This window comes from Arctopsyche grandis, chromosome 6, assembly GCF_051622035.1.
Source record: "Arctopsyche grandis isolate Sample6627 chromosome 6, ASM5162203v2, whole genome shotgun sequence".
Classification (NCBI taxonomy): Eukaryota; Metazoa; Arthropoda; class Insecta; order Trichoptera; family Hydropsychidae; genus Arctopsyche; species Arctopsyche grandis.
In genome coordinates, this window is record NC_135360.1 from 18,732,387 (window position 1) to 18,752,045 (window position 19,659).

Genomic DNA, 19,659 nt, shown 5'->3' on the forward strand with positions numbered 1-19,659 from the left:
CGCGAGTTGAGCGGTGCGGAGGGTCAGAACCCACTGACGCGACTCGTTGCGTCAGGTCGCGCGCGACTGAAGTTTATGTGTGTTTAAATGACGCGACTCAGTCGCGCCAGTCGCGCGCGGCTGCTTTTTTGAGTTCGACCAGAGGCGACACGCTTGTCGCTTGCGACATTTAACATACATGTGTTTATATGGGATATAATATAACCCCAAAGCATTACGAAAGCCCCTTTTATAGGACGTTCTACAAATATGGGATGAACCCAGTATTTTGGTTTCACTTTTTTGCGAAGGCTAAAGTAATAAAATAACACAGCTGCTATCTCCTCAACTTCTATTTTGATACCAACAACTACGTACGCTTTAGCCGCGTCTAGTCGCGTGTAAAAAGTCGCGCTTATAATCCACTAGTGCGAGTCGCGCGCGACTCTTAATAGCAAAGATTGGAGACAGTTTGTTTTTTAGTTTGGAATTTTAATTTAATATTGGTATGTACATTCATATATTCATCATAAAATTGTAGTACATTAATGTATTATAGTTGAATATGCATTTGTGCTACATATGTATGTAGGATGGGATTCAGGGCTGGTTATGGCTAGTGCCCATTGATGGAATGTCGGGCCGCCTGACCCTCAAATGATAACGAATTCTCTCGGCCAAACCTGACTGTGACGCATTCCACAGCTGAAGCATTCCATCATCGACTCTGTAATTTACTCAGATATCTCTACAAATTTCAATTTTTTTTCGAATAATTCCATTTAAATGTTAAAATAAAATAAAACATCAAATCGAACACAAACTTAATATGATTAATTTTTTACATGTATGTACATATTCAAATTGAAATACAACAGTCTTAAATGTATTTTCAAATGTAAACTTGAAATTGTGACACTCATGGAATTAATTGTAAATAAAAAATAAAAGAATTTAAATTTAATAATTCAATGTTTTGTTAACCACTGTATTTTTTTATTTTTTTGACGTTTAAATTATGAATCAAAGATGCCTGTATGTATACATATATAATATTCAAAATGAAAAAAATAAATTATGTTGTAAAATACAAAAAATAAAAATAATTTTGGTGTAGGTTCTCGACCTTAAAAATAGCGGCCTTCAGTGCATACTATTAATTAAGTTCTTATCAGTCAAACATACATATATGGCTGTCATTCTTTATCATGCTTATCATTATTGTGACACATTACTTTTTATTATGTTAAGATATGTATCATTTTCGATCTGACCAATCTATCCTGAAATATACCAATTATTTTGGATCACAGAACGGATATTTATTTTTAATTTTATTTTATTACAGATAAATTTGGACACGAATGGTGTAAATTGGCTTACTGGGAAATGGCAGTTCGTGTTGGACCTCAGTATCCTGTTAAAATACCAGCTGTTAACGTATTCAGTGCATCTCCTAGAGGGGACGGTCTTTGCTTAGATACGTTAGCTCGTGGTGCAACTCCCTCAGGAAGACCATCTCCCGATAATGTTGCTCGAACGAGAGCGAAAATTGGATTAGGTTTGTACATACATACATATTCCTTGAAATGCTCACATTTTATGATATTCCTCATACATGTATAATTTTAACAAAGTCCACATTTGTATGTTATGTTAAATAATATTGTCGTTTGATTATTTCAGGTGTAACTCTAAGCATGGAGTCGGATGGAGTATGGGTGTATAATAGGAGTGAACAACCAATCTTTGTCAACTCTCCCACATTAGACGATACCGAAACTCGCACTCTCCTCGTGTATCGGGTACCACCTGGTCATTGCTTGTGTATATTTGATCCCATCAAAGCATCTGAACGTCCACCACCACACTGGAATCATTACGGTTCCACTCCAACTGGTCCAATCGATCCTAACTCAGTGAGAATTAGTTTCGCCAAAGGCTGGGGTCCAAAATATTCACGGCAAGATGTCACCGCATGTCCATGTTGGCTCGAATTGCTTCTTACACCTTGCAGATGATGAAAACTTATTGCGATATTCGCATACGGTTTTAATCACAATTCGATTCGCCCTCGTTGGAAGACTTCGTGTCTAAATTCATCAGATGGTGTTATCGTCGTTAATGGGAGGGTTCAAATAAATATGCAGAGTATCCCGAAATACAATTATTTGAGATAGTGATAAGTTATGATTTATGAAAATGATAATTTTTTTCATAATGATGCTTCCAATTGACTTAATAACTAATCTCATTTTGCTGTAAACACTAGTCACCTTTCAATTTGTATATAGTGTGAAGAATTGATCGAAGAGTTTTCGACTGACTGGCTTAGATAGTTAACGAATAAATTATATTCATAAACGAAAAGTGTGGTGCTGTGTAAACAAACTTTAATGCGAAAACACTTAGTGAAGTATATTTTTTTTAATTTAATCAAAATTGTACAATACTGCAATTGAATATGCCTTAAATAAACAAAAATTGTGCGTGATAATCGAAAAATTTTAAACGACTTTTTATAAATTACGTGTAATGTAATATTTTAGTTTTTTATTACTACCAAACATGAGATTACCTTATTGAGAAGAGAGAATGACGGCTGATCCCGATTGATCAAATTTACTTTTCGATAATTTACATCAAACAAACATCCTAATGTTGAGTTAGTAATAGGATGTTTATTTTAGCAATGGACAAAAATAATATTTGTAAACTAAAACATAAGTCGAATGAGTTTGTTAAATATTTTGAAAATGTATTGAAATTAATAAATTTCGCATCCTTTGTGAAATAAAAATAATTTATTTAACATTTCTCATAAAACTTATACTTTTAGTAATAACTTAAATTCTTGCCAAGTGAACGAATTTTATTTCTTTTATTTTACAACCAAACGCTTTTATATAAATTAAAATATGCGTATGAAAATATACAGTTATATTTCTAACCTATCCTCCTGATATGTAAATTTTGTATATTTTTTTATTTATTTAATTTTAAAATAACCAAAAAAAGTGTTTTGCTATAAGATATTTTCTTTATGTTAGTATTTTTCAACCATTCCTGTTCATACGTAACAATTTTACTAATTCAAATATTGATAATTATTATTATTGCATGTGATTGTTTTTGAAATTTTTTATCATAAAATTTAGATTTTTAATTTGAAGAGAATAAATTAAATTATTTTATATACAAGTCAAAAGCTACCCCACGAGTAATGCAATTAAAAAAAGAGTTGGTTTGGTGTTTGAGCGAAGAATGTAAATTATTAACTTGATTTATATTTTTAGTAATTGTATTAATTTATTTCTTCAAAAATCATCAATATAACATTGTCACCGTTTGCTACGTATTGGGCGACTTTTTGAAAACTTGTATCGTGTTTAATATACATATATATGTATATTTTCAAAATCTATTATCACTTTTGTAATATGGAGGATAGACTAATGAAAAATTATGTAATCAATCGAAATAGCAATGGTAATCATAGTTAATTGGTACAGAAGATGTCTCATCTGAAACACGTACATACACATTTGTATATGTATTACACAATGCTTTCATTTGAATAACAAAAAGGGATTATTTAAAGTACATACATAAATGAAACAATCTTATTTTGTCATTTGTAAAATAATAATAAAAATACCTAGATACATTATTTTTTTAATGGAGCTTAACGACTTTCTTATATTTTTAAAAATATCACGAAAAACCTCAGTTGTTGTTAACTCACAAATTTTGTATTATTATTAATTTTCTGTAAAGTATTTTAAACGATGTATGTTCTTTTTTACTTTTTTTTCCGGAGTTATTTATTACATTCTTTATATTGAAGATTGAAATGGTGTATTTGTAAATAGGAGGAATCACACGCTCGGCTGGTTTTACACATACATATCTATATTATTAATTAATATTTAATTTAGTAATAATAATTAAATTACATAGCTGAGACAGACCGAGAATGGTTGATCACCAAGCTGTGCCTTTGATTTTTCCAATTTTATTTTAGATTGAAATGTGAGGGTTTCTTTTGATGTTAAGATGAGAAGAATATTTCAAATGTTTTGGTTACATCAAATTTTTAAAATACAATTTTATGTTGATATTGTTATTCTTATTAACTATATCAAATTGTAATTATTGCAAAGACTGGAAAAAGTGCAATTTTAATAAGCTAAAAGCATAAGCATGTTTTAACCGACAAAAATATTGTATGCGAATTAATAGTTTATTGTAAATATTGATTTGTATTAATTATTTTATGTTTGCCTTAACACTTCTATTACACATTCGTTTTTACAAATTTTTTTATCCACTTAAATTATCCAAAACTTATAGAACCACTCTTCCAGATTGTCGAACTATATAATAAAACTCATTTTCACAGAATTTCTGATGACATTCCATAAAAATATATTTGTGAACTATTATTCTGTTTTATTATTTTTAGCGAAAATAATGATTAGTTACTTATATAATTTTCTTTCAGCTATACTAAAATCGCCTTTTTATATATAACACATACATGAAATATTTTTATATCGTCGCCAACTTAACAATACGAATGAAATTTGTTTAAATAATATAAGATTGTTTAGTTTACTTTAATGCATAGTATAAGTAAATGTTTATTATTGCATTTAAACCTTCATCATACTTCTAATTAATATGACGAAGGGTAACGACTTCCCAATGTCTTCAGTGCAATACACCGTTGGGATTCTTTTTCATTATCCCGCTTATCAACGCATTGTCGCACTTAATTGAAATTATTAAATTACTTTTCTAATTGTTTTATAGTGGACAAAATATGACAATTTGATTTCATATAATTTTAATCAATTAAAAGTAATGAAAATTTTAACCCCGTTTCCAGCAGAGGATATGTGAATTTGTATTCGCCAGAGAATTTATATTATTTTATTAACTCAGCAACTGAAAAAGTATCAATTTGAATTAACTATTTCACTGGTAAGTATCAGTGAGACTGTAAAAGTTTTCATAGATTGAAAAAGTTCGACCATCGCCGCCATTTTCGGGATTTCCATTGACGCACAGAAAAACAAGCATATCTTTTTGAAGGATAATCTGCAGAGATATCTGCCAACTGCCCAATTGTTGTGAATATCGCCTTAAGGACGCTGTGATTATCCCATTATATTCTTGACAGAACGTACATATGATAAATTATATTTGTCACAGTATCACATTTCAAGAAATTGGTTACTAAACTAATAATTTGTATTGGGAAGACACGTTTTTGCTTGGACGAAATTTTATTTAGGAACACCGGAATCGGAAACTGGTTTTTACAGTTTGTAATAACATGTAATTTTTAAATTGTAGCATTCTACAAAAAAATCTCAAGTCTGTCAAAATTAATAAATGAAATATAAAAATTATTTGATTAGCGTGCATCAGTAAAATTACAGTTTAAATAGTGGATTATATTTTCACTTGTAGATTAGCAGTGAAAATGTATTCAGTCAAGATTTTACTAAAACGCTAGTGGAAATATAACTTTACTTTCACTGTAGTATTTATTCAAAATTAGTACATTTTGATTTTATGTCATCAAATTATCTTGAGGTATTCTTCATTTTCTGTCTGTAAATTATGAATGGAATCTCACAAGCGTCGAGCCCCATTTTATTTTTGATGTTGCACCTCTTGAGGTGTTCTCGATGATCTTTGAAACCTCTGAGAAGATTCTTCAACCATGATATAAGCCATGATATCTGGTCTGCCTGAATTTTTCCTTTCATTATCAGTTGCAACAACCTATATTGGTTACCATGCATGTTATGTACGCCCAAGCATTCCAATAGTATAAAATCACAAATTACAATATATTAATAAAGAATATATTGTTTAAAATTATTACAACCATTTTTAATAACAGCTATTTTGGTTACCTGAATAATATATAATTTAATATTGTTTATTTTTATTGTAACCCGATTCTGGTCATCTAAATTTTGTGTTTCCAAAATAATTAATTCTTGGATATCCATTTGCTGTTCGACGTTTGATAATTTGCCTGCCCGATAAAGAAATCTGATATTTCAGGTTGAATCATAGGTATTTAGTGTCCTCTAACCATTTATTATCCACTGAGATCCAGTTGATATTTCTCCACTATTTTCAATTATATTTGGTCTTACATAGTGTCGACATGTATTTATTGGTCGATCTATTCTCCATGCAAGAATTACCCACTATATCATACTAATATGAGAATGTCCTATTCATTATATTCGCTGCTATTTCTATCAAACGTTTTTTTATATTAAAATGCTAACTATGACATAGAATCATGTTTTTATGGAATTTTATTGAGAATTCTGTTGTTGGTTTCTTATAAATTTATTTATGTTCGCACAATCCTGTTTAATTTGTTGTACAAACTATGTTGGATAATTTTTTTTATAACAATGTAATTCAGATATGCATTTATGTATATTGTGTTGTATTTACAGCCATCAGCTCCAATTATAAAATATATAAATTTTCATTATATGGCGAATGTGTAATTAACATAAGGGAGATTAGTTTGTTATTGCGATCTGAAAATGGGAGTTTTACTTAAAAGTTTCATCAGGATGATCATAATGGGCCACACCTTAATGATAGCTCAAATTTAACAAATGTGCCCTGATCTGATTTAATATAATATTTATATACAGTCACAAATTGCCTATGGCGAGACTGAAATAATTAATTTAAATTATTGTATTATCTATTAGACTTTTTGACACCCACCATGGAAAATATTCAAGAATTTCCCCCAAGAAGTATTTTATTCACAATTTTAGTATAATGGCAGCATTGATGTTTGTAATAAAATAACAGATCTATTGAGATAGGTTTTAACAATGCAATAAAAGTTGACAGAAAATTGTACCTAACTAATTTATAAACGTGTTAATTTGCTGTATGTATTTGAAGTGTTGGGACAAATAAATATATAATATACGTCAGTTTTTATACTTGTTATAAATACAGTATTATGAAAATGTTTCATTTCTTATTAATTATCAATCAGAAAGTTACATAACATGTTTATTGTTATTGAAATGTATTACAGCTAATAATATCGCACTGAATCAGTGTTATTATACATATATAATAGCTATTTTTATTAACTTCCTCATTCGTTATTTTATTCGTAGCTTATCACTTTTCGAATTAAACAGCACTTCTAATACATGTGTATCGGTTTGATTCGTTTTTAAATCACACTAATTCATAGTGCATTTTTCTTATACATATATTTGCCATGTCTAACTATTCGAAGTTTGGAATACAAGTTACAATATATGCAGTGTTTTAAACTGTACCTAAAATTAACTATTAGATGTAAAGAATACATTTTGAAATTAAAAAGTGAGGATTCAATCAATTCACCAAATTTAATTTCCTTAGCATTCACATAACCAATGTTGTCTTGAGTGATTGTTCCTTGAATTTTTTTCTAAATATTAAAATTATTATTATTAAAGTATTGTAATAAAAACATGTGCCTTGTAAACGCGCCCAAAATAAGAAGTTGCTTATTTATCTGTACTTGTAGTATTAAAAATATATTGTTAAGGTTACAGTGCATTTCGTCCATTTGGGTACTTTTTATATAAAATTACAAATTTTTGATTGCATATTTAAAAAAAAATTGTATACAACTCGCGTGTGTTTGATGTTTTAATTTATTTATTTAAATTTTTTAATCTGTATATGAAGTAAATGCAAATTTATGAGTTATGTAATTTTTTAAATGTACATATGTATGTATGTATATTGCTTTTTTGTTCATACATTAATTATTAATTAATACAAATGAAGAAAAAACGAAAATGCAAAGAAGAGAAAATGTTGAACACACGTGTTTTTGTCAAACAAAAGTACGTAAAATTGTATGCCATTAATGTTTCATCGAAAAATATGGAACTTGATATTGTTTATTGAAACAGTTATTTATTGGAGAGTACTTAGCGTCACTTCATAATGAAGGAACACAACTTTGTTTTAATCTTTAATTTTATGTGAGAACTGGAACTTATTTTTGAATCGATAATTTATGTAATAGATCTGGTATAATATTATATCAGTTTCTTATGTTTTATATCTTGTTTATGAGCACTTCGATATTGTTAAGCGGAATTATGAGCTTTAAAATCTTATTGGTATTTGTGTTTGTGATTTTTACTCATGTTTCGAAAGTGTGACTTTTAGATCAATCGGTGATTGCTCTAAGAAACATCCACATAATGTTCAACATTCATTATATAACATACTTATTTGTTAACGCTGCAATCAACGATATCATTTCAAAATAAATCGAAAATATTATATCACATTTTCAATTTCTGGTCACACATTCAAAATAATATAATTTATAATTATATTTTGTAATTTTTAATTAATGCATTATTCTTCCTTGCAAACATCGGTTATACATAATTTGTATTATTTTAAATGTAATCTATTCTCATATTTTTATTACATCTGTACGAAAATTTTTTATGTGATTATTTATTGTAAATTTTTATATGCTTAAAACTATTTTATGTGTATTAATTCTTTTGCTTAGCCAGAAAATGTTAATATAGCATATTCACATAATTTATTGCTTACATTTAAGAATACTTGCGATGTACATATATTATTATATGTATTGCCGATATTCTATATTGAGATTTTCCGTCATTCATTCTATTTTCTTCATGTGAATACTCATATGTGTTACATATATTTATTTCATATTATACTATGCTGTTTTAATGGATATGTATAAACAAAACTGGAAACTTTTTATAACCAAAACATTTGTATAGTGTGGGAAGCGAAATGTTGAAATGATTGAAGATAAAGAAACAATAAAGTCATTGTTGAATATTATATATTATTATTGTATATATATATATGATGAATACAACATTAATATAAAATGCTATTTTTACAATTTTGTTTACTTTTTTTATTTTTAAATGTCAAAAATATCACCTAAAAATATTCCATCACTTAATTTAGCCCAATTATTCATGTAATCTCCTTCCTTGGGCTTGGTAGAAGCAGACTGAATACTGAACAACCTATGAAAAATAAAATAGTCTTTATTTTTAAAAGTAAAGTTGAATCTTAGCTATTATATTATAGCTGTATTATCAATTTACCAATGAGAAGACAGCCCAAAGATAAAAATGCTGGGAGGCAACCTAATGCAAGCAGTATAGGAAAAATCATGTTTCCAATGACTGAGCCAATTCTTCCCACCATTAATGTACAAGAAGATGCTGTGGCTCTAAAATTGATTACAATAAATTATGATAATTTTTGTATACAAATGAAGTAATTTATTTAATTGAAATTTTTATATTTTATACCTTAAGCTTGTTGGTATGAGATCTATGAGAACACTTATTGTCGCATTTGAACTTATTGCGCTGAAAGCTACTGTAATTGCTGCTAGTATTGTCGCTTGTTTAGCACTTGTACATAAATATAATGATGAACAACACACTCCAGCGATGAACAGAGTTGACACTAGGTTTATAGAATGATATTCAGTTTTATAAAATTGTACGCAAAAAAATCAATTTGATATGAGTAAAAATCAAATAACTTAATAAGTTCTTTTTTCCTAGGGCATTAATTGCAAAACTGGCCAATCCGCACAATACAACTTGAATCCCAGCAACAATTGCGGCGTTTTCAAATGTTTCGGGGTTTATTGATATCTAAAATTAAAACACCATATTAGTATCTAATTATAATATAAAGAATGACATTCAAAGATAAATTGCAACATCTTTAAATAAAGATGTCATGAGAAATCTTATATGTATAAAATATTTCTCTACTTACCGGTTTGCAACCGGCTTCAGGAACTACTACTTCCAAAATGCTAACATTATTTCGTAATGATATCATATCACATAATGGACCTTCCACATTTTCGCTCATCATTTTGAATAGTTGGGGTAGCCACAAACGTAAAGTAGCACTTGAAACATATTTTAATTAGTATGTATGAGTTAAAGTAAATTTAAATAAAATAATGCAGTAATTACCCAGATATACATCCGTATTCAATCACAAATACTAATAATAGTATCGTTATGTGAGGACGACGGAGAAGAGGACGAAGCTGATTTAATCCTCCACGGAGTGCAGCCATGTTTCCCTTTTTACATTTTTTTTCTTTCTCACATTTTTCTTTGTCATTCACGTCTTCTATTTGCTTAGAATCGTCACCAATTGAATATAACTGCTTTATCTATAAAAAAATCACAATTTTTGGAATTTCCAATTTTACTTAACCATAAACATAGATATAATATTCATAATGATTCATTTTAAAAATAAAAACATACTGGATAGGTATCTGCAGGACAACCTGTATTGATAGCATATACTTTTCTTAAAACCTTTAGAGCTTCGTCGGTATTACCCATAGCTGCTAAAAATCTTGGACTTTCTGGTAATGCAAGCGCCAGGAAACCAGATAAAAGTGATGGTAAACAACAAACTGCGATGAACATTTGCCAAGAATGTATAACTAAAATTTGAATTAAAAACTGTTAAAAGATACTTGATAAATAATATAAATGTAATTGCGAATATAAATGTTATTACCAAATGTTGAGGATATGTTGATATCTGAAGGGTCAGCTAATATTAGCCATGCTATAAATGGAATTGTAAATGATCCAAGGGAAAAACATATACCCACATACATTACAAACATTGGCCTCATTTCCTTTGAAAAAAATTCACTCAAGCAGGATATTATTACTGTACAAGGACCTGACATCCTAAAATTTATTTTTTTATCAAATAAAAGTTTTCATATTATCAAGTTTGATTATATGCAAAGAAGAACATATACAATGATACATAAATATTTTATAGTGATTTTGAAAGAATAAACATATGTATTTAGTTTTAAATCCAAAAAAGATTTTGGTTTGGCAGTGGATGGCAAAAGGCCGATGCTGTTAATGATGATTTTTTTTTAATTTATCATAAAAGAAGAGTCAAGATGAAAAAATAATAGGTCACATTTAAAAGTAATTGTACAAAAAACCAGCAATGAATTTCAAAACAGCCAGCATCAGGAAACTTGTGCTGAACATTGAAGTGAAATTACAAAGAGCATCTAACAGAAAACCAAAAACCAGGGTTCTTCTTCGTCCAAGAGTATCAGTAATGTATCCAGAAATGAATGCACACGCAATCATTCCTGAAATAGATTTGATTATTGCTATTAGGAAAACTGTATTTAGTTATCAATATCAATTTTTATAACAAATTAACCCATGTGAGCCATTGCGTTTAGCGAGCCTTTTTGCATCATACTGAGTTTCAAATCACACTCGGCACTTGTTATAACGTATGACATAGTTGTTGTATCATATATTGAGGCAATCGAAGCTGGAATTGCGAATGCCATTAACAGTATATTGAATTTTCCAAATTTTGTGAAAGCAAGTGCTTCTTCAAAGGTAGCCTTTCCATCAGCAGGCGCTGTAAATAAAATGCTATTTACCATATACATTTTTTTATGTCAATTAAGTATTAACATACACATATTTCATTTAAAATTAAAATATATCAATTGAATACTTACGTTGTGGTGTGTCAACGGAAGTTGGACAAACTGTTCTTCGTAGCCAAGTGGTGAAATCGGACCATATCATATTTATCGATCGTACGTAATTTTTCATATTTTATTATACTCTTGAAGTGAAAAGCAATATTGGTAGTGGATGATGTAACTAGTCAAAAATTTTACCATAGTATACGCGTTTTACTGATCTATCCCTCACAGTGTATGTGTCTTAATAGCGTTTATCAATTACTAAAGACTAGAACTACAATGTGCAATAAAATTTCCGTACACATGTCAAAGGAAGCTCAAAGAAAATTTTAAGACACTTCTTATCATTATTATTATCGCTGTGTACACATAGACATATTAATTATACAAAATTATTCTGCTACAACTTTTATTTATAGTTATTTACTAAATGCACAATGCCTCGTTGAATGCAAAAATTTCAAATTTCAAAAATTCCATTGCAGTGAGGTGAAATGGTGCACTGCACCCCCACTCCCTTTGATCTGAAAACAATATTAATCCTAAATAGGAAATAATTGGAGTATACTCGTAACTATCCAGGCGAGGGTTAATACCGGTCTCCGTGACGGGCCGGAATGTGAAACGCCCGAAAACGCAAATATCGGAAGGCAAAGATCGAAAATCAAAAAATCTTAAGTCGAAAGATAAAAAAAGGGTGCATGGTAAACGGTACATACTCACTTAATTTGCGCGAGCAGGATACAACAGGAACAAGAGGAACAGGCTTTTCCTCCCGTATTAATGTGCGCGCGCAGATTAATTTTTTTATATTACTCGGTATTATTAACTAAAACTTATAGATATGAAATTTCAGTTCAATATGTACATATGTACATACGGTGAAATGTTCCAGAGAAAAACCCAAAAAATCTCGAAACCTAGAGTAAAAAGTGTTTCTTCCGGTTGAGAGATAAATACTTAAAATAAATGTATGAAATTTATCATTCTCGTTGCTGTTTAAAATATAATTGATTCAAAAAAATTAAATAGAGAACACCTACATTTAAGGAGAGGTACCACTTCCGTTCAATTTAAAAATTTGGAAAAAAGTACTTCGTATCGATAAGCATTTCAGTAACTGATACTATGTACATAAGTTTTAATTCGGTAGGACTAACGATGTACATATAACAAATAATCTCCAAAATATACAATTATAATACAGACAAAATCTCGAGTTTGAATTTTCGCATGAACACAAAACTAGGGGTTGAAAATCGAAAAAATTTCGCCATCGGTAAATACCGGAAACTACATATTTTATTGCGAATTAATTACATATACAGGCATAAAATTGCATATTACATTAAAAATCGATGCAAATGGCGTATTGTGGAAATGTGAATATTAACTTTAATTCACCTGAGATTTATTTTTAACTATTTATGATTCAATATAGGTTAAGGTTTTTCGGAAAAGTAACCACATACAGTTATCTAATCCGCGAAAAAAGACTTTTTTTCCATTTACCATTTGTAATTGGAAAAATCATTTACCGTTTACCGGTTTATGAAATTTTACAGTAAATTGCAATCCCTAGTTACAACGAACATATATAAAGTAATAATTAAATCTTGTGGTTAATTTCCCCTAAATTTATTCGCGAATTTATTTAGAACCAGGAAATTAAAAATAACAGAACTTGATTGCTCTTACATTGAAATTTTTTAGAATGTTTGTATGTATGTATACTTTGAACACACATACAGATGTGTGTTTAATATGCATGAACATATTTTAAATAATAAAAATCATATATTAAAAAAAAGTGACAAACTGAAAATATTTATCCTTTATGAATTGTATATTTTATTTAAAAAGGGAATATAATTTAATGTGGTTATTATAACACATTGCATTGAAATTTTCATATTTATTTTAATATATATGTAATTATATATAAATATTAAAAAATAAAAGTTATAATATTATCACTGTCAGTTTTTATTCTGATATGACAAAGTAATTAAATGTTATTTAAGAGTCATATTTACATTTGGTAACTATTATTAATACATTTAAATCATTCATGAGTCTGAAAGTATGCAAGCTACCTAAATATTATAAATTCAGTACATATTATACTAATTATTCTTATTTAAACTTATAAGTAGAATTCTCAGCTGATACTGATATCATTATGTCATATATAATTTCTTCAATTTGATCGTTTACCAGTAGTGCCCGGTAATACTAAACTCATAATACCACCAACTAAAATACAAATATTACAAATAATTTTAAAACATAGTGATATACAATATAAAATATAATAAAAAGTAAATAATTCTTACAAAGCATTATACTAGAAATGAATAGAAAAGGTGTAAGACAACCACTATTCAATAAAACTGGAAATGTTAGACCTCCAATAACTGTCCCTGTTCTACCCATCATCAAAAAGATAGCTATAGCCATTACTCTGATTTAAAAAAGGGTTTATTTATTAAAATTTCATAAATCTCACAAACTTTATTATTATTTTGATAGAAAAAAATGTTTACCTTGTCGAAGTAGAAAATAAATCTACAGCTATTGCTGATAAGAGAGTAGCAGTAAAACTAGAGATGGAAACAAAGATAGTGAAGATTGTGACTACTTCTACGTAACTGGTAGACCAGTACAAAGCGAGTGCACAACTTCCACTCGACACTAAGCCCAAAGCTGTTAACTTTCGTTTACCAAAAACGTCAATTAAGAAACCACCAATAAAATACATAATTAGACTTCCTCCACCTATTATTATGCTGTTTGTGTATGTGCTATCTGCCGGGTCCAACTAAATGCAATGCAATTATTAAAATTATAATATTTGGAAGTAATTTAAAATTAAAGTAAATTTTATTAAATATGTGTACTTACTATAATGCAATCAGATATCATTTCATCAATATCAACAGGTATTACAGTTTTGTTGGAGATATGAGTTGAAATAATCTGACACAAAGATGCTGTTTCAATATGCTTGGAACTATAATTCTCGATTATTGCAGCAATTTGAGGAAACCACAAACGAAGTGTGTTCGATCTATTATTTTTTATTAATGGATATAAATGTAATAATGTATGTATGTATGTATATGTGCATTCGGAATATTTGGGCTTAAAATAAAATATATAAATTACCCCAGCATGTTTCCGGCGTTAATGAAGCAAACAAGGAAAAGACTGTAAATTGCTGGAGGAAGACAAAGTGGTTTTAGTTGCTGGAAACCACCTTGAATGGCAGCCCAACCACGTGGAGCTTCCCCTCCATTAGACATAGAGGTTTCCAGAGATTTTATCTTAAATTATTAATTGTGATTCGTAACGCAATTATATTTATTATCAATGTTCAGTAACAATATTGTGCAACACTACGATTGATTTTTACCGGATAAGATTCTGGGTCTTTTCCGGTATTTAGGGCATATATTTTCTTGAAAACCTTTAATGCCTCTTCATTTCTTCCTCTCGACATTAAAAATTTGGGACTCTCTGGTAACGTCGTCATGGCTAAGCCGCTCGCCAATGGTGGTATTGAGAACAACGCCAAAAATATGTGCCAAGAATGTAGTTCTGTAAAATTATATATCAATTAATTCTTAATTTACATATGTACATATAAGTAAATTAATTTTCAGTAGTATAAATTATAACAATTTAACAATGGTCAAAAAACAATATACTATATACTTATAACAGTTTAATTTTAAAAATAATATGATCCCAACACTGAATTACAATACATAAATATTATAAAATACCTACTATATGAACCGAACAATGTAATGCTCCATTCGTTGGGAATTATACCCCATGCAATCAATGGCAAAATAATATTACCGATAGCACAATAACTATTGACATATACCAGCACTTTTGACCTTATGGTGGATGCATGTAGCTCAGATATGTAAGACATCATTACAGCAAAAGGCCCATTAAATCTAAAATTAGAAAAATTTTAATACAACTATAATATTAGGTAGCATTTGGTTAAAATATTATTACATATTTTAATATTCGTACATGAAACCAGCTAAGAATTCGAAAAACAGTAGCATCCAGTACGTTTGGCTAAAAGAAGCGATTAACTCACACACGGCAAGGGCTGAAAAGCCCCAAACCATCATCTTTTTTCGACCCAATGTATCGGAAAGATATCCCCAAAGCATTGCAGAAGTCAACATACCTTAAGTTTTAAAATTGATATATTGTTAATACAAATAAATACTTACTTTTAGTATGTATTTGACTTTCATACACTGGCAGGTAAAAGTTTGAGGATACATATGTACCCTAAAACTTTTTTTTTTTTTCAAAAAATTTCATTATTAGACTCAATTTTTAATGGCATCGAGGATAACTAACTCTTATGCTGGTATCTAAACGATATAAATGAAAAATTTAAAATTACAAAAGTAAAAAATCAAATATAAAGTTATTTAAAATTATTGATTAATTGGATATTTCACATAATTTAATTCTTTAATCCAAAATATAAAGAAACAGGATTTGATAATTCCTTTTATTAGTTTAATACTTTTACATACAATACAAAAGAAATGTGTGATGTGCAACATTGAATGATGATGATTAAAAAATTTGTTTAGTGAAAAAAAAAAAGATTAAAAAAACGAGCGTTTTCATTCATTTTTTTTAACTTGGGTATCAGTTTAAGAGGGCTTGACCCCAGCGCCTTGTCCATACAAACGTATTACACTTCTCCCTTCCTCAATTATGGCACTAGAGAAATTATTTTTTAATATGCTATGGATATCCACCATTGGTATGCATCTATCGTTTTATTTTTTTGATTAGTTATTTTTTATAGGAGCTAGGAGCCGCCAAATATCTATAAAATCGCCTCCTTTTTACACCCACGAAAAGAGTCAAGCGTGCTTATTTAACGGTCGATTTAAAAAAAAAATACGCATACAGGTGCATATAAAATATCTTTCTCATACCGATGATGAAATTTTTTTAAAAATTGGTCTAGTTTCAGAGGAGAAAATCGGAGAATACGAAACCTTGATTGTGTCGATTTAAAATACGTATTATCTAGTCGAAGCGCAACTGTCGCATTCACTCAATATATATATATATATATATATATATATATATATATATATATATATATATATATATATATATATATATATATATATATATATATATATATATATATATATATATATATATATATATTGTCGCATTCACTCAATATATACATTCACACAATATATATATCGAAGAAAGGAACGGCAACAAAATTAAGGTGACATGACATTAAAAATTTGTCTTTACTACTATAATTCATTTTCTTTTGGCTAGTAGTGAATGCATATTATTTGTATTAATCAACTCTTATTGATAATTATTTTTATAAAATTATACTCACCACTGTACGGAATACTGTTCAAGGTGCCCATGTCCGTCATGGACATTTTGAGATCACATTCTGCACTTGTCATAATGAAGGACAACACTGATGTAACATAAACGGCTGTCATGTATCCAGGCAAGGCACACAACAACAATAAAATATTGAATTTTCCAAAACCACATGCTAATATTGCTTCTTCAAAATCTGCTCCCTCTTTAAGTTGACACGGTTTCCCTTGAATTTATAACATTTCGATTAATAATAGTTTATTTCAACTAAAACGAAACCCTTATACTAACTTTTGACAGAAAAATATAAATAAAAATAGAAAAGGATTGTATTATTTTTATAATAAAAGTAATAATATCAATCAAATAAATTTATAGCTGAGAGCAGTTACTTAAGATGAACAAAACCAATGTTTATATTATACTAACTGCTCTTATATTTCAATTTGGTTTTTATTAAATGATTATTTTTAAGGTGTAAATTAAATTTAAAAAAAATGGAATTACTAACCAGATTCTGGATCTTTGGATGAATTTTCAATTTGATTTCCATTTGTGGAGAATGCGTCGTACATTTGTTTTGATTCTATATTAGTTGAGTTTTTGTCAACATTAAAATCCATTTCTTCTACCATTTTTATTTATGAATATATTAAAATAAATTGTTAACTAAAAACAAGCACTAGCGCACAATTATATTAGCACATTTACACAAATTTAAATCTAAGAATGGAAACTTTTAATCCCTTATCATAAGAAGATATGGAATCAATGAAATATGTGGTATTTCCCATTAACCTCCCCTCACAAAATATTTTATTTTCAAATATTATTTTCTGTACGAACATCATCAATAGTTTCCCACGATATTATGAGGTTGTTCAAGTGAAATGCTCCCTTTATACGTATTTATATTGGGTAAACAGTTGATAAAACATATTGTGTGGATAGCACCAAGTTCTATGTATTGTTTTTCATTCAGAAAAACTGTGGTTAGTCAAATATTGTTGTTATGAACTGGATTAATATCAATTAAATTTTGTTGCAGTAATGGTTTTTCAAATTATTATTTGAATTTAAATTACCAAATAATTTATAAAATTTTATCGACACGTTAACTAGTAATAGTAAATAGTAACCAGCAATGTCCCGAGACAATGTGCCGCCACTAGGAAAAGTTCAAAATGCCGCCTTCTCTAGAAATATGGTTCAAACAAACATTTTTTTGATATTTTAAATTACATTTTTACGTCGTAAATTTACTCCGAAACACAAATATCTTGAAATGAATCTGAAATACATATACATATGTATGTAATTAGTATGCACTCACCTACTATATCAATAAAGAATTGGTGGTCCATTTTTGATGGGTAAATTATTTACATACTATTTGAATGTCATAGGTTCCTATAAAGTTCTAATTACACTCAATTTATAATAATAATATTTACGTTTCATTTTCCCGTAATTTTCCGCCTTTTATAGAATTTCCCGCCATTAGGCATTACCTTACCTGCCTATGCTGTCGCTCTTTTACTAGTTTTATTTACAATGTTATTGAAAATGGCTAACATGTTTTTTACGTATTTTTTTTTTATTATTACGAAATTATGTTCACAATACATCTTATATCTATTTGAATAGCTACTGATCTACTGATCATTTTCTATTTTACAATTTAATTTAATTTGGTTAGTAATCATAGTATTATATTATTCTAATGTTAATCTACAGCATAATAGGAAAAAGATCTCAAAAACCTATTTACAATCAATTTTTACGTATTACACACTTTGACTGCATACATACGTAGGTCCTATACAATTATTGATATATAATTTTCAATAATTTTAACATACAAAATGTATACTATTTAAATATTTGTTGTCAAAATTTGACAATATCTCTGAAACAACTTTTTTATACAACTATTTAAGAAACTTTAATTATCGTGCGTAATATATACATACATATAAAATTATGCAAGTAAAATTCAAATTTTATAAGTGGCAATGTAAACTATGTATTATAATAAGAATGGTGCAAAATATATTGCCATATATCTTTCTTGGTTTTCAAATAGATTTTGTTTAAACAATGCCGAGCAAATATTGTAAATCACCACTGTAAACATTAGAAAAATTATCATCAAATGTTTACTGAAGGTTTCCCTCTTTATTATAGTGCCATTGTTATACTTAAGTTTGTTTGTTTTAAGTGTTGTAAAATTGTGTTTGTTTTCATCACAATGTTATTCTTATTTTTTTATATGTATCAAAATTTTGCTATTACCGGGCGCAAAACTATTGTTTTATTTTTCTTTTCATGAATGATTTAACAAAATCATCAGATGACAACTGACGCAATCGAGCTGCGTCATTACCTTCGCGATAGTTTATTTACATTGAACAATATTTATTTTATACAGGTCATAAACAGTTTTCTCCTGTTTCTGATAGTGTGTTGATGCAAACAATGAACACGTCGCCGTCGAGGCACTCGTTGATTGACGGGCTGATCCACCTTGTTTGGTTCTCGTGATACCCAAATTTTCCTTTGCTTTCGCATTAACCAACTCAAATAAAGCCACATATCGGTTAGTGTAAACATGCCATGCTAGGCGTTTGTGTGACGTATCGAACTTGCAC

At 28.7% G+C, this 19,659-nt stretch overlaps 3 protein-coding genes across 3 annotated transcripts in view; 1 reads left to right on the top strand and 2 right to left on the bottom strand.

Moving 5' to 3' along the window:
- The window catches only part of LOC143913450 (mothers against decapentaplegic homolog 6-like), a 74,865-nt gene extending 71,310 nt beyond the window's left edge, over window positions 1-3,555 (top strand). The window contains exons 4-5 of the mRNA XM_077433254.1: window positions 1,328-1,540; window positions 1,666-3,555. Coding sequence (XP_077289380.1) covers window positions 1,328-1,540; window positions 1,666-2,000 — 548 coding nt within the window. The 3' untranslated portion in view covers window positions 2,001-3,555. The remainder of the gene's footprint in view (window positions 1-1,327; window positions 1,541-1,665) is intronic.
- A 5,319-nt stretch (window positions 3,556-8,874) lies between these two features.
- On the bottom strand, window positions 8,875-11,978 carry LOC143913451 (uncharacterized). Its single transcript, XM_077433255.1, has 11 exons — window positions 11,621-11,978; window positions 11,308-11,517; window positions 11,071-11,233; window positions 10,627-10,805; window positions 10,365-10,549; window positions 10,062-10,267; window positions 9,856-9,994; window positions 9,614-9,728; window positions 9,375-9,534; window positions 9,165-9,292; window positions 8,875-9,083 (listed from the first exon to the last, which is right to left on the bottom strand). The coding sequence occupies exons 1-11, from the start codon at window positions 11,715-11,717 to the stop codon at window positions 9,031-9,033; spliced, it is 1,635 nt and encodes a 544-aa protein (XP_077289381.1). The 5' UTR covers window positions 11,718-11,978; the 3' UTR covers window positions 8,875-9,030.
- A 1,576-nt stretch (window positions 11,979-13,554) lies between these two features.
- LOC143912500 (synaptic vesicle glycoprotein 2A-like) lies at window positions 13,555-17,895 on the bottom strand. The gene is made up of 10 exons (XM_077431771.1): window positions 17,520-17,895; window positions 17,016-17,234; window positions 15,644-15,806; window positions 15,383-15,561; window positions 15,006-15,190; window positions 14,759-14,916; window positions 14,495-14,660; window positions 14,137-14,411; window positions 13,927-14,054; window positions 13,555-13,846 (listed from the first exon to the last, which is right to left on the bottom strand). Exons 1-10 carry the CDS (start codon window positions 17,641-17,643, stop codon window positions 13,791-13,793), a joined length of 1,653 nt encoding a protein of 550 aa, XP_077287897.1. The 5' UTR covers window positions 17,644-17,895; the 3' UTR covers window positions 13,555-13,790.
- Window positions 17,896-19,659: the final 1,764 nt, after the last annotated feature.